The sequence below is a fragment of the Pongo abelii genome, chromosome 14, assembly GCF_028885655.2.
Source record: "Pongo abelii isolate AG06213 chromosome 14, NHGRI_mPonAbe1-v2.0_pri, whole genome shotgun sequence".
In the NCBI taxonomy this organism is placed as follows: Eukaryota; Metazoa; Chordata; class Mammalia; order Primates; family Hominidae; genus Pongo; species Pongo abelii.
In genome coordinates, this window is record NC_071999.2 from 44,718,722 (window position 1) to 44,735,360 (window position 16,639).

The window sequence follows — 16,639 nt, forward strand, 5'->3', positions numbered from 1 at the left end:
ATTTTTGATGCCAAGGCTTTCCTATATTATCTTCCAGAACTCAATTTAACTGAAAACAAAATGATAGGCCCATAAGATACCTAACAAATGCAAAAAAGAAGGTAGAGCTATCTATATGATTATTAGATAAAGTAGAATTTAAAAAGACTAAATGCGACAAATAAGAAACCTTATGTCGTTATGAAAGACACTATATAGAAGCAACAGTTATAACTTCGATATATAAAACAAAAACTTAGCAAAAATTAGAAATGCAAAGAAAATTCGATATTAAAAAGTTTAAATAAAAATAGATGAAAATGAATTTTAGATTCATTAAAAGATATAAGTTTTTTAGAAAGTTATATATACACTCACCATACTATCCAGTACAATTCCACTTCAAGATATTTACCCCCCAAAAATGAAGATCTATGCTCACACTTAGATCTGTAACATTAGTTAGTACCAAATGTGTGTTCCCTTCCTCTGTTTCTCCTTCTCTCTTGACACATATCCAGTCTGTAATACAACTCATATTTGAAATGCCATTAAAAATTCTTCATGTTCCTGGTGTTAATTTTCAAAACAATTAAGGTGAATATGAATATACGATGTCTCTAAAGAAACAAATCTTGCTTGAGTTTTGTATTTAATACGTGATTATATACAACCATTTGTTATCTCTATTTAGGGGTTTCTAAGGCACTTCAATTCAGCATGTCCAAAACTAACTCTGAGCGTTCCACCCTAAACCTAAGTCCTCTTCCAGGCATTATTAACTCAGAAAATTGTAAGACCTTCTATCCATTTATCATTTAAATACTTATTAACTGAGTTTCTGCTATTTTCTAGGCATCATACTAAGAATTGGGATGAAAACAGATATGATCTAGTAAGGGATGCAGCTACTACACAAATAAATGAATGAAGAGTACAGTTATGTGTTAGGATAATATGGTGAATTAATTTATACATATCCAAAATCTGGGAGTCCATCCCTTCATTCTGTCAGTAACCAAGTCCTGATGGTCCTCAAATATCTTTACTTCTTTCACCTCGATTGCCCCTATAGTCTAAAAATGCTACAGTAGGTACCTAAAGTACCTAATTGGTGTCTTTGTATCTATTATTGCAATCTTCCATTCTGTGTTCCTATGGCCAGATTTAGCTTCTTAAAACTTAAATCAGATTTCTCCCTTACTTAAATTCAATGGTTTACTAATGCTTTTAAAATAATTAAAATCCTTAAATAAGCATACCAGTCCTACATGATCTCTACTTATCTGTTTTCCTTCCCACCTCAAGTCTTCATGCTGTCTCCTCTCCCTGAACCTCCCCACCCATCAATCCACTTACTTAATGTATATTCATCTTTAAGGTTTCACTTCAAATGTCCTTTCCTGAGAGATGCTTTTGCCAAATCCACAGACTAGGTCCTTGATTTATGCTTTATAGTACCTTGTTTTATTCCTTAATAGCATTTAACAAAGTTTGTAATTGTATATTTATTTATATTATTATCTGTTTAACACCTCTCTTGCTAGGCCATAAGCTCTGTGAAGCTAGGGACTATCCTTTTTTTGCTCATTTTTATACTTCCATTACTTAATGTAGTACCTTTTCAATGGTAGGTGTTAGTTGAACTAATGAATGCATTAATGCATTAATGAACAAATGAACAAATATAGTAAAATCAAGAAACAGGTAGACCTGAAACCTGATGACTTTACTTCTTGTTAATATTATTACTTAAAAGCTTTGTGAGGAAGACTAAAATGAATGGTTTGGATTCAGGATTTTAAAAGTAAGTATTGCTAATATTGACTATATTACAGATTTGACAGTTTTAGGGAGTTTTAGTTAGAATGTTTAGGAAATACACAATTTGAACACAACAATCTAGTTATTTAGAGTATGGAATTTTTCTCAAGTATTTAATTCTTAAAAGAGATATTTATATTTGAGATGTTTGTTAGCACATATATGTACTTTATATTTTGTATTTCTCTGTTTCATTTAGGTTCAGTTTGATCGTTATCTGTCAGCCCCAGACAACCTATTGATACCACAGCTGAACTTTCTTCTAAGTGCCACAGTGAAGTAAGTATTTTTGGTCCCAAGTAGTTGGTAAAGAGTCACATATTTTTAAATATCAAGTACATTTTTTGGAAAAAAAATTATTTTCAAGAATAGATGATTTACCATTGAAAATCTATAGTTCTCAACCTTTATTCTGCCTTGGCATGCCAAAGGATGAGATCTGAACATGTCTGTACTTATTCCATTATATGTCACTCCAAAATCTCTAATTAGTACATGATTGTTAAAATTACTTTGAATATAATTGAAGCTATATAGCTGTAATACCAAATTCCCTTATGTTAACAAACATGTCAGAATAATGTTGAATATGTTATGGAAAATCAATAATATATTCATTATGCAATGCAGATGAACTGATTTATAGACTATTTTGAATCTAAGGTAGTTTTCTGTAGATATAAAATTACTCAATATCATTATCAGGAATGTATTCAGGACACCTAATCATACATTAAAATATTAGAATATAACAATTAGAAGAAACAGAGATTATATGATCTTTCTTGATTTTAAGAAAAATATTGGCAAAATTGTCTATAGGTAAGAAATTAGGCAACATTATCTACACATTTTTTTTTCTTTCTATTCAAACAGCAGTGCAGTAAGTGTTTTCTACATAACAGGCGCTAGGAGTTAAGGCTTAAAAGACATTTGCACTATTTTCGTGGAGCTTATAACCTAATAGGTCAGTTAAACATGTGAACAAATATTTACATTGAAATGTACAGTAAGGAAAGAACTATTGAAGAAAACATTTCAGATATCTAAAAGAATGTAATGTTATAGAGGTGATATACTTATTTTCTGTTCTTGAGCATAGAACTACAGCAGAAAATAGAGCAAAGAAGCAGGTTTTTAACTCACCATGCAGAATTTGGTATCAATTAGAATTGGCTGGAAATCGATGGACCATTATTTTTTTCTCAGACACAGAGTTAGGAAAGTTCCATTTTAGGTGAGTGACCAGAGTAAATGAATTTAATGTTTTTTTGTGACCTTTATATTGTATTATTCTAAAAGATATTATACTATTTACATAACCAGAATTCTAAAGACTTAAGAGATTACCAAAGAAACTGTTATGCTATGACTCAAGTTGTTTGTATGTGCTTCTTTTTTTTTTTTTTTTTTTTTTTGAGACGAAGTCTTGCTCTGTCGCCCAGGCTAGAGTGCAGTGATCTTGGCTCAGTGCAATCTCTGCCTCGCGGGTTCAAGCGATTCTCCTGCCTCAGCCTCCCGAGTAACTGGCAGTACAGGCGCTCACCTCCACACCTGGCTAATTTTTGTATTTTTGGTAGAGATGGGGTGTTACCATATTGGCCAGGCTGTTCTTGAACTCCTGACTTCTTGATCCACTCGCCTCGGCCTCCCAAAGTGCTGGGATTACAGGTGTGAGCCACTGTGCCCGGCCAATGTGCTTCTTAAATTATTAAATTTTCAACTGAATACCTGTAATTATTTTTAACTTAACCGCGTCTCAGTACGTAATATTTGAATGTTGTTAGCCATGTCACTACGTGTGAAATATACTGTTATTCTTTTCATAATATAATGATTGAAGACAGATTTTAATGTACTTTAAAAGATGACATGTAGCTCAGATGCTGTGAAGCAGGGGTCCCCAGCTCCAGGCCAGGGACCCCGGTCTGTGGCCTGTTGGGAGCACGAACCCTACTGTGAACTGCGCCTGGAAGGATCTAGGTTGTGTGCTTCTTATGAGATGGAACAGTTTCATCCCAAAACCATCCCCCAACTTCTTGTCCACGGAAAAATTGTCTTCCACAAAACCAGTCCCTGCTGCCAAAAACACTGGGAACTGCTGCTGTAAAGGAAACAGATGGACAGCTTTGGCTCTGTAACATTTTAAGGTTTTTACAGAAAAAGATAATATAAACTAAGTTAAAATATAAACAATAATATGGAAAAATATTTGCAAAATATGTAACAGATAAATTATTCTTAATATATTATCCTTAATATATAGTAAGATCCTATAAATTCATACAAATTGTAGAAAAACAGGCACTGAATATTTGAACAACTCACAGAAGTAATGGTAATGGCAAGTAAATATATGAGGAAATAGTAATTATCAAAAAATGCAAACTGAAACAACGAGAACTTTTATCTATCAGACTGCTGACAATAAAACATTTATTACATACTAATGGAACAGGTCTGAGAAAATGGGCATTTTCACACTTTTTTGAATGAGAGTATAAATTAGTACAATCTTTTCAAAGAGCAGTTTGGCAACATTCCACAAAATTTCAAAATTATACATTCTTAGGCTCTTCTAAAATTTTATTTTTCTTTCTTAGTCTTGGTAATAGTTTAAAACAACTGTTGAACCAGCAGTGGGATTGAGTATTTTATATGGATCTATTTGAGTCCTTTGCCTCAGAAACTTGTCAGATTTCCTAAGCTTAAATCATTTTTGAAATTAAATGTTTGTCTTCCATTATTGAAGAGAATATTTTAGTTTCTCATTTACTTTTATTGTCCTGTTGTCTAACGGCAACAATGTAAACTTTGTTATTTTATTATCAGACAAATGAACAAGTTTTGGTACTTTTTTTAAATGTGAATTTTTAATTTAGTTTTTTAAATTATTTTATGATATGTGCCTAACATCCTATTATGAATTCTTACTATTTATAATGACATTTAAAATTAAGATATGCATATTATTTATATAAGTATTAATACTACAAACAAGAATTTGAAATTTCTTATTACCTATTTACCTCTGTTTTCATTCAGAAATATTTTTAAATATTATTTGCAAAGTATTAGAAAATTAAATGTGATCTGCAACATAATTTTCAATATTTGTTTAGACGAACAGAAATTATGGTATAAATTTAGCTACTTATTTTCAAATCAGGATTGCTTTGAAAATATAGGGCATTTTACACATTTAAGATTTAACATCAGGCCGGGCGTGGTGGTTCACTGAATGCCTGTAATCCCAGCACTTTGGGAGGTCAAGGCAGGCAGATCATGAGGTCAGGAGTTCAAGACCAGCCTGGCCAATATGGTGAAACCCTGTCTCTACTAAAAATACAAAAATTAGCTTGCTGTGGTGGTGCATGCCTGTAGTCCCAGCTACTTAGGAGGCTGAGGCAGGAGAATCGCTTGAACCTGGGAGGCGGAGGTTGCAGTAAGCCGAGATTGCACCACTGCACTCCAGCCTGGGCGACAGAGCAAGACTCCATCTCAAAAAAAAAAAAAAAAAAAAAGATTTAACATTAAAGGAGATTTTCTTATTTTTATTTTTTTGAGACAGTCTGGCACTGTCACCCAGGTTGGAGTGCAGTGGCGTGATCTCGGCTCACTACAACCTCCATCTCCTGGGTTCAAGTGATTCTCCTGCCTTAGCTTCCTGAGTAGTTGGGACTACAGGTGCATGCCACCACGCCTGGATGATTTTTGTATTTTTAGTAGAGATGGGGCCTCACCATGTTGGCCAGGCTGGTCTCGAACTCGTGACCTCAAATTATCTGCCTGCCTTGACCTCCCAAAGTGCTGGGGTTACAGGCTTGATAGCACTCCCGGCCTAAAGCAAATTTTTAAATTGCGCGCCTACTATCTTGTTTTTGGTTTTTTCCTATTCTCTTCTCCTGAACTTTGTTTATCTTCATAGTTGCAATACCTTTGGGACACCTATAACCCGTGTCTCCCTTTTTCTTGTCTTGTCCTAGTTTGATTGACTTTCAAAGGAGATTTTGATTTAGCACGTCAGCCTTGGAATAAGCTATTGAATACATTTAAGTAGCTAGGAAACAAGGTGGTATAGGAAATAGGGAAAAGAATAAAGAAAATGGTTTTAAAGAATTCTTCCCTTTGGAGTGAATTTGAAGCTTCTTGTTCTATTTTCAATGCAAAATCTCCAATATTCACCTTATAGCAATACAAAACTAGAGTTTGGACTACAGAAACCACAGTTGTGCATATATAAAATGTTCTCAATTAATCTTTGCTTATTGAGTCACAGTTACTTCCATAATAACTTAAGAAATAAAGAGAATGCAGATGCTTCCTAAAGTGAGCATATGGGAAAATGGGTAAGTTTTAATAACTCTTTTATTCAAGGTTTTTCCTCCATTATAGAAATAATATGTTAGAAATAAAGCGTGTACCTATAATGGAGTAATTTTTTTGAGAGAAATTGAATATTTTTTTTTCTTTTAACTACCTTCTTTTATTCACCTGTACTATCAGGAATATCCATACAGACAAAAATAAAGCAAGTTTGGGGTAAAATTAAAAAAAAATACTACCAGGAAGAGAACTACTGGACAGCTGTGAACTGAATGCTTTAGAGACCTCAGAAAGTCCAAACCTTAAAAGCAGGGTTAATCTCCAAAGGCTGGAGAACCTGGAATTCTTATGTCAAGGGAAAGAAAAGAAAGAGTATCTTAGCTGCAGGAGAGAAAAAGAGCAATTTGCTGTTCCTCTGCCTTTTTGTTCCATTCAGGCCTTCAGCTGATTGGATGGAGCCTGCCCCATTGATGGTGAATCTTCTTCACTCAGTCTTCCAACTTACAGGCCAATCTCCTGTGGAAACACCCTCACAGACACACCCAGAAATTATGCTTAATCAACTAACTAGGTATCCCTTATCCAGTCAAGTTAACCCTTAAAATTATCTATCAGAGCTACTTTAGATTCATACTAATTAAGCTTAAAATCAAGCCTCTAAATTATCAACTTGATCTGTAATTAAATTAACTGCCTTCTGGAACAAAACATAACATACTTAAAGATGACAGTTACAGGCAATCAACAGTGTAACATCTATAATGCTAAGCATGTGATAAAATGCTATTGCAGTGAGGAAGCAGGAAAATATGAGCCAAACCTAGAGAAAAAAATCAGTCAGTAGAAACATACTTACAAATGGTAAAGTTTACAGAATTAGCAGATAAGGTGTTTTAAAAAGCTGTTAAAAATATGTTCAAGAATTTAAAGGAAAACATGACCCTGAGAGAATAGGGGATTTTACAAAATTAGAATTTTAGAACTCAGAGATGCAGTATATAAAATGAAAAATTCACTGGATTGGCTTATAGGCCAGTTGAACACTCGAGGGAAAGATCAGTTAACTTGAAGGGAGGACAATAGAAACTGAAGCACAGATAGAAAAAAAATTAAAAGACTGGAAAATAGATGGAGTCTTAGAGAATTGTGAGATAATACTAAGCAGTCTAACCCGTATAATTAGATATCATAGTGTAATTGAAGCAGAAAAATTTGAATAAAAGGGGAATTTTTTCTAAATGTTATGGCAAATAGGAACCCTCAGATCCAAGAAATTAAATACCAAAGCATACCATAATCGAATTATTGAAAACCAGTGATAAAGAGAAAAATTTTTAAAGACATTTGCATGGAACAATGGCATTACTGACTTCTTGTTAGAAACAGCGCAGACCAGAACACAGTAGAATATCATCACCTTTAAAAAGCTAAGTGTAAAAACGTCAACTTTAAATGATCGATCAAAAAAAAAAGTGTCTTTCAAACTGAAAGTGAAATAAATGTTTTGAAATAAACGAAAGTAGACAAGGTTTATCCCCAGCAAAATGCACTGGAAGAAATGGGTACAAAAAGGAAGAATTCTTTTTTTTTTTTTTTGAGACGGAGTCTTGCTGTGTCACCCAGGCTGGAGTGGAGTGGCACGATCTTGGCTCACTGCAACCTCTGCGTCCTGGGTTCAAGCAACTCTTCTGCCTCAGCCTCCTGAGTAGGTGGGAATATGGACACCTGCCAATGTGCCCGGCTAATTTTTGTATTTTTGGTAGAGACGGGGTTTCACCATGTTGGCCCGGCTGAGGCTGATCTCAAACTCCTGACCTTGTGATCCGCCCACCTCGTCCTCCCAAAGTGCTAGGATTACAGATGTGAGCCACTGTGCCTGGCCAAAAAGGAAGAATTCTTTAAAATCATTTTCTATGCTTTTCTCTATTATTTTGAGAATTTTTACATCAATGCTCATCAGGGATACTGGCCTGTATTTTTGTTGTACTTTTTTTTTTTTTTCCTTAATCTCTCTTTGGTTTTGATATCAGGGTTAAATACTGGCCTCATAGAATGAATGTGGAAATATTCCCTTCTCCTCTATTTCTTGGAATAGTTTGAGTAGAATTAGCGTTAGTTCTTCCTTAACTATTTGGTAAAGTTCAGAAGTGAAGCCATCAGTTCCTGGCTTTTTGTTTACTGAGAGACTTTTTATTATGGCTTTGATCTCATTACTTGTTATTGGTCTCTTCAGGTTTTGAATTTCTTCATGGTTCAGTCTTGGCAGATTGCATGTGTCTAGGAATTTATTCATTTCTTCTAAGCTTATAGTTGCTCATAGTAGCCTGTAATGAGCCTTTGAATTTCTGGGGTATTGGCTGTGATGTCTCCTTTTTCATCTCTGATTTTATTTATTTGGATCTTCTGGTTCTTCTCTTAGTCTGGCTAAAGGTTTGTCAATTTTGTCTATCTTTTCAAAAAATCACCTTTTGTTTCATCACTCTTTTGTACTTTTGTTTCAATTTCATATATTTCTGCTCTGATCTTTATTTTCTTCTACTAATTTTGGGTTTGGTTTCTTCTTGCTTTTCTAGTTCTTTAAAATGTATCATTAGGTTATTTATTTGAAGCTTTTCTACTTTTTTTGTAGGCACTTACAGCTACAAACTTTCCTTTTAGTACTGCTTTTGCTGTATCCCATTGGTTTTGGTATGTTGTTTCCATTTTCAGTTGTTTCAATAAATTTTTTAATTTCCTTCTTAATTTCTTCATTGGCCCACTGGTTATTCAGGAACATATTGTTAAATTTCCATGTGTTTGTATAGTTTCCAAAATTATTATTGTTATTGATTTTTAGTTTTATTCCATTGTGGTCAGAGAACATACTTGATATAATTTTGTTTTAAAAAAAATTTTATGGACTTTTATTGTGTCCTAACATATGGTCTGTCCTTGAGAATGATCTATGTGCTGAAGAAAAAACGTTTATTCTGCAGCCACTGGATGAAATACTCTACAAGTATTGATTAAGTGCATTTGGTCTGTAGTGCAGTTTAAGTCCAATATTTCTTTTTTAATTTTCTCTCTGGAGGTCTGTCCAGTGCTGAAAGTAGAGGGTTGAAGCCTCCAGCTATTATTGTTTTGGGGTCTGTCTCTCTCATTATCTCTAATAATGCTTGCTTTGTATATCTGGGTGCTCCAATGTTGGGTGCATATATATTTACAATTGTTATATCCTCTTGCTGAATTTACCCCTTTATCATTATATACTGAACTTGTTTGTCTCTTTTTATGTTTGCCTTCAAATCTATTTTTTCTGATATAAATAAGTATAGCTACTCCTATTTTTTTGTTTGTTTCTACTGGCATGGAGTATCTTTTTCTATCTCTCTTTTTTTCAGTCTATGTCTGCTTTTGTAGATGAAGTATTTTTTTGTAGGCAACAGATCTTTGGGTCTTGTTTTTTAATCCATTCAACCACTCTGACTTTTGATTGGAGACCATAGTCCATTTACATTGTGTTATTACTGATAAGGACTTACTCTGCCATTTAAAAATTTGCTTTCTTGTTGTTCTGTGATTTTCACTTCCTTCTTTCCTTCCTTCCTGTCTCTTTTTTAGTGAAGGTGATTTTCTCTGGTGGTATGTTTTAATTTCTTTTTATTTTTTGTATATCTGTTGTATGTTTTTTGACTTGAGGTTACCATGAAACTTCGAAATAATATCTTATACTGCATTATTTTAAACTGACAACAACTTAACATTGATTGTGTAAACAAACAAGCCAAGAGAAAACTAATAAAAACTCTTTACCCTTCAACTTCATCACCCTGCTTTCTAATATTCGTTTTTAATACTTATATCTTATTATACTGTCTGTCACTTGAAATGTTACTGTAGTTATTTTTGCTAGGTTCATCTTTTTATCCTGTCTACTCAAGATATGAGTAGTTTACACACCATGGTTACAGTTTACAATATTCAGTGTTTTTCTGTGTACCTAGTATTACCAGTGTGTTTAGTTCCTTCAGATGATTTCTTATTGCTCATTAATGTCCTTTTCTTTCAGATTGAAGAACTCTCTTTAGCATTTCTTGTAGGACAGATGTGGTGTTGATGAAGTCCTTTTTTTTTTTGGTCTGGGATAGCCTTTATTTGTCCTTCATGTTTATAAGATCTTTTCACTGGATATGGTTTTCTAGGATAAAAGGTTTTTTTCCTTCAGCACTTTAAATGTGTTATGCCACTCTTTCCTGGCCTGTAAGGTTTCCATTGAAAAGTCTGCTGCCAGAAGCATTGGAGCTCCTTTGTAGGTTGTTTCTTTTCTCTTGCTGCTTTTACGTTCTTTTTCTTTGGCCTTTGGGAGTTTGATTATTAAAGGTCTTGAGGTAGCCTTATTTGGATTACATCTGCTTGGTGGTCTGTAACCTTCTTGTACTTGAATATTGATATCTTTCTCTAGGTTCGGGAAGTTCTCTGTTATCCCGTCAAATAAACTTTCTACACCAATCTCTCTCTGCCTCCTCTTTAAGGCCAGCAACTCTTGGATTTGCTCCTTGGAGGCTATTTTCTAGATCTTGTATGTGTGCTTCATTTTTTTTATTCCTTTTTCTTTTGTCTTTTCTTACTGTGTATTTTCAAATATCCTGTCTTCAAGCTCAGTAGTTCTTTCTTCTGTTTGATTAATTCTGCAGCTAAGAGACTCTGATGCATTCTTTAGCATGTCACTTGTATTTTTCATCTTTGGACTTTCTGCTTGATTCTTTTTGATTATTTCAAGCTCTTTGTTAAAGTTATCTGATAAGATTCTGAATTTTGGCCAGGTGCAGTGGCTCATGCCTGTAATCCCAGCACTTTGGGAGGCCGAGACAGTTGGATCACCTGAGGTCAGGAGTTCAAGACCAGCCTAACCAACATGGAGAAACCCAGTCTCTACTAAAAATACAAAATTAGCCAGGCGTGGTGGTGCATGCCTGTAATCCCAGCTACTCGGGAGACTGAGGCAGGAGAATCGCTTGAACCTGGGAGGTAGAGGTTACGGTGAGCCGAGATCGTGCCATTGCACTCCAGCTTGGGCAACAAGAGCAAAACTCCATTTCAAAAAAACAAAAAACAAGATTCTGAATTTCTTCTTTGTGTTATCTTGAATTTCTTTACACTTCCTCGGCACAACTATTTTGATTTCTCTGTCTGAAAGGTCACATGTCTGTCACTCTGGGGTTGGTCACTGGTGCCTTGTTTAATTTGTTTGGGGAAGTCATGTTTTCCTGAATGGTCTTGATGCTTGTAGATGTTCATCAGTGTCTGGGCATTGAAGAGGTGGGTGTTATAGTCTTCATAGTCTCGGCCTTGTACCTGTCCTTCTTATGAAGGCTTTCCAAGTATTCAAGGGGACTTGTGAATTAAGTCTTTGGTCACTGCAGCCATATCTACATTAGGGAACACCTCAATCCCTGTGGCTCTTGCAGACTTAATGAGGGTACTACATTGGTGGTCTTGGGTCAGATCCAGGAGAACTTCCTGTAGGGACCAGCCCCACAGGGTCGGTGGGTCTCTCCCTGTGTGCGGCGACGAGAGAGTGTAGAAATAAAGACACAAGACAAAGAGATAAGAGAAAAGGCAGCTGGGCCCGGGGGACCACTACCACCAATGCGCTGAGACCGGTAGTGGCCCCGAATGTCTGGCTGCGCTGTTATTTATTGGATACAAGGCAGAAGGGGCAGGGTAAAGAATGTGAGTCACCTCCAATGATAGGTAAGATCACGTGGGTCATGTGTCCACTGGACAGGGGGCCCTTCCCTGCCTGGCAGCCAAGACAGAGAGGGAGAGGAGACAGAGAAAGACAGCTTATGCCATTATTTCTGCATATCAGGGACTGTTAGTACTTTCACTAATTTACTACTGCTATCTAGAAGGCAGAGCCAGGCATACAGGATGGAACATGAAGGCGGACTAGGAGTGTGACCACTGGAGCACAGCATCACAGGGAGACGGTTAGGCCTCTGGGTAACTGCGGGCGAGCCTGACTGATGTCAGGCCCTCCACAAGAGGTGGAGGAGCAGAGTCTTCTCTAAACTCCCCCGGGGAAAGGGAGACCCCCCCCTTTCCCGGTCTGCTAAGTAGCGGGTGTTTTCCCTTGACACTTACGCTGCCACTGGACCACAGTCCGCCTGGCAACGGGCGTCTTCCCAGACGCTGGCGTCGCCGCTAGACCAAGGAGCCCTCTGGCGGCCCTGTCCGGGCATAACAGAAGGCTCGCACTCTTGTCTTCTGGTCACACCTCACTATGTCCCCTCAGCTCCTATCTCTGTATGGCCTGGTTTTTCCTAGGCTATGATTATAGAGCGAGGATTATTATAATATTGGAATAAAAAGTAATTGCTACAAACTAATGATTAATGATGTTCATATATAATCATATCTAAGATCTATATCTGGTATAACTATTCTTGTTTTATATTTTATTATACTGGAACAGCTTGTGTCCTCTGTCTCTTGCCTCGGCGCCTGGGTGGCTTGCCACCCACAACTTCCTGGATTACCAGGTGTAGACTCTTGTTCTATTCCCTTACTTTCCCCCCAAGCAAATAGAGTCTCCCTCTCTGTACTGAGCTGCCTTGGAGCTGGGGGAGTGGTGATACATGCCTCTTTGTGGCACCACCACTGGTACTGCGTTGGGTGAGATCCAAAGCAAGCATAGCACTGGGTCTTGCCCAAGGCCCACAGGGATCACTGCATGACTACTGCCTATGTTCCCTCAAGGTCCAAGGGCTCTGCAGTCCGCAAGTGATGAATCGGTGAGGCTTGTGTCCTTCCCTTCAGTGCAGTGAGTTTCCCTTGTCTCCGAGTGGGTCCAGAGAAGCTGTCTGGGATGCAGGGCCTGGAGTCAGGAACCTTAGGAATCTGTTATATGTGGTGTTCTGTTCTGAGGTGGCTGAGTTGACATCCAAGATACAAAACAAAGTCCTTCCCACGCTTCTCTCTCAAGCAGAAGGAAGGAGTCTTACCCGGAGCTACGAGCTGCATCACCTGGGGTTGCGGGAAGAGTGATGCAAGTACTCCCTTGGCTGCCCTAGCTGGTGTCTCACTAGGTTACGTGCACCCCAAGTCCACTGGCTCTAAGCCCAGCACAGCACAGAAGCTTGCCCAGGAATTAGAGCCCTTATGGCCCAAAACTTGCCCTTCAGTTTATTTCAGATCCCAGAGCACCTTATCCCATGGTGGTGGGGCTTGCCAGAACTCTGGTTCTGACCGCTGGGATGGAGGCTTCCCTTCTGACTAGTGCTGGTCTAAATGCTCCTTCTGTGGATGCTGGCTGAGTTCTGCCTGGTATTGCTTTCTGCTGTGACAGGGCAGCACTAAATTCCAGTGCTAAGTGATTCCACAATCACTCTTTTTTCTCCCTTCCACAAGCACATAAATTCTCTCTCCACGCCATGCTGCCAGTGCCAGGGACTAGGGGAAGGATGGTGTAGGCAATTCAAGACTATCTTTCTTATCCTCTTTAGTGCCTCTTTCCTTAATATGATGTTAAAACCAAGTACTATGATTGCTCACCTGATTTTTGGTTCTTAGGAAGGTAATTTTTTGTGTAGATAGTTGTTCAATTTGGCGTTCTTGCTTGGGGGACGATCGCTGGAGGCTTCTATTTGCTCATCTTTCTCCTAATTGTGGAATTTTAAACACATAAAACATATGACAACAAAAGTGCAAAAGATGCAGTGGGAGGGAAGTGGAAGTTTGGTGTTGTAATATTATAAGGATATTAAGTTATCCATGAAATATATAATATTGATTGGAGGTAGATTGTAAACCTTCCCACAACCGTTGAAACAAAGTTATTTAGCATACCAATAGATAAGAACAAATAGAATTTTTAAAAAGTAATTGTATCAAAAGAAGGTGAAAAAGGAGGGTAAAAGAACAAATGAGACAAGTATGAAACAAGTAGCAGGAAGATAGACTTAATTGCAGCCTAATAAGTAACTGTACTAAATGTGAAAGTACTACACATTCGAACTAAAAGACAGAATTGTTAGACTGGATGAAAAAGCATGGTACAACTATCTGCTATCTATAAAAATGTCCATTTTAAATATAAAGGTGGAGATAGTTTAAAAGGATGACAAAAGATATACCATGCAAGCACTAATCATAAAGCTGGAGTAGCTATATTACTATAAGAAAAATTTGACCACAGACAGATAATAAGACCAGAGATAAAGAGTGACATTTTCTAATACAATAGGATTAATACATGAAGAAAATATAGTAGTATATCTGTGCATTTAATAGCAGAGCTGCAAATAACATGAAATATAAGCTTACAGAATTGATGATGAATAGCTATATCAAGAAATACAGTTAGATATTTCTACATACTCCTCTCAGTAATTGATACAAAAAAATAGGAAATTAACATGATGCTTCATAGTTGAAAAGTACTACCAATCTTTACCTAATAGAAATACTTAAAATACTACACACAAACTATAGAAAATACACATTGTTTTTAAGTACAGATAAAACATTCATGAAACTAATGTAAGAATGAGCAAAAAAGGAAATAAGAAATCCTAAGTAGATGAACGTAAGAACTCAAACTAGATGTTTCTAGTTCTAGAAAGTTCATAGCAAGAACTAGAAAAGTCATAGCAAGTTTTTCTTTATAAATTCCAAGCTAAATCAGTTTTTACAATGAATGTGGATAACTTAAGTTACCCTATTTTAACATACAAGAGTGTCAGTTTAGATTTAAAAAAAAAAAAAAAAAAAAGCAGTTCACCTATATGCCCTTAACAAGAGACCATTTACAACAAAGTGGCATACAAAGAAAGAAGGAGTTGCAATATTAACAGGCAAAATTGAATTCAGGGTGTAAGTCAATAAGAAGTCAAAGGGGAATGTTTTATATTGATAAAAGTCATGCTTAAGTAGGTCTTAGGTAAAAAGCCTGCAAGATATAAAAAATCATTTAAAAAAATCAAACATTCCATTGCATCAAGAGAGGAAACACCATAGCCAAAGCATACAAAGAAAAATCTTACTTGAATTTACTACATAAACCAGTTAGAGAAGAGTACCATGACACTATGTTGGAATATTGAAAATCTACAGCAAACATAATACTTAATGATGAAACATTAGAAACCTTTTCATTAAAGTTCAAAACAAGATATGCATACTTACTGTCACATCTGTTTACCTTGGAGCTTCTAGACATTGTAATGAAATGAGTCATAAATATTGAAAAGAATTAATAAAACTTATTAATTTTAAATGTCTGTACCAAAAACAAAAAAGGCAAACAATTAACAAACTAATAGAACTAAAATAGAGTTGTTACTTGGCCAGATTCAAAATTAACATACAAAAATTAATACCTTTTCTGTATACCAACAATATCTAATTATAACAACGAAAAGTGAAAGACTCTATTATAATAGTCACAGGATTGTTTCCTGGGAATAAATTTGATAATATACATGGAAAATTATATAATGAAACTTATAAAAATTTATTGAAAATTCTAAAAGATCTGACTAAATAGGCATACTCTGTTCATAGACTGAAAAATTTGCTAGTGTAACAGGTTAATCTGTAAATAACTCCAACTTTAATCAAAATTCTCATGGAATCGTTTCATTAAATATTTATCTAAGAAGTATATGAGAGAGGACTCATACTTCTGAACATCTCCACAATTAGCACTCTGGCCCAAGGTGGCATCATCTGTGCCTGGTTTATCACAGTAACCTCTGAACTTTTCCATTTTCACTCTTGCCCTCTCCACCACTATCCACCCAAGCCCTGCAGCCTAAGCTGAACACTCAGAGTGATCCTTTAATAGATTACTTAGTTCAATTCTTTCGATGAATTTAAAAGAGGATATTGTTTAGAAAGGTTAAGTAATTGAATCAAGGTTAAAAAATTTGTAAGAAGTAGAGCCATGATTTGAATCCAACATTTCTGATTCTAGACCCTATTCTCTTCAACACTAGACTATACTGTATTTTATTAGCTCTTTCTGTGTTGAGATTATTTTATTATTTTTAAAGAATGCTCATAGACATCTGGCATATATGAGGATAGATGACACTTATCTGAAATATGTAGCTTGGCCTCATAAAAAATATGCTTTAATTTCATTATAGACACATAGCTGACCTAGAATGAAAGACAATGAAAAATTGTCTTGACCCATTGTGACATTTCTTATATTTATATGGTGATGAAGAAAAATCAAAATTTTAACTAATCTGTTATTCATAAGGATATTATCATCTTTTCTTCTCGGGCTTTTAGGCTTAACGCCTTTTTTTCTCCTGTGGCACATTTGATTGCACTCTTAACTGTGGTGCTAAAATAAAACTCAATTTTAGTGATCACAGAACCTGATGTTGAAATAATCTATTTCTGGAAATTCTGGGTTTATGGTAATGATGAAAGTTGTATCATGTTGTTATGGCAACCAAAATCCTAAAGTACAGATTAATGACAAGCTCACTGATTTTTAGAAGTAAGCAGTTCA

General features: G+C 35.9%; 1 protein-coding gene across 4 annotated transcripts in view; it reads left to right on the forward strand.

Moving 5' to 3' along the window:
• COG6 (component of oligomeric golgi complex 6) overlaps nt 1-16,639 on the forward strand; it is a 140,319-nt gene that overhangs the window by 70,993 nt on the left and 52,687 nt on the right. For all 4 annotated transcript variants that reach the window (XM_002824197.4, XM_009248592.3, XM_009248593.3 and 1 more), the window contains exon 18: nt 2,003-2,082. In XM_002824197.4, coding sequence (XP_002824243.3) covers nt 2,003-2,082 — 80 coding nt within the window. The remainder of the gene's footprint in view (nt 1-2,002; nt 2,083-16,639) is intronic.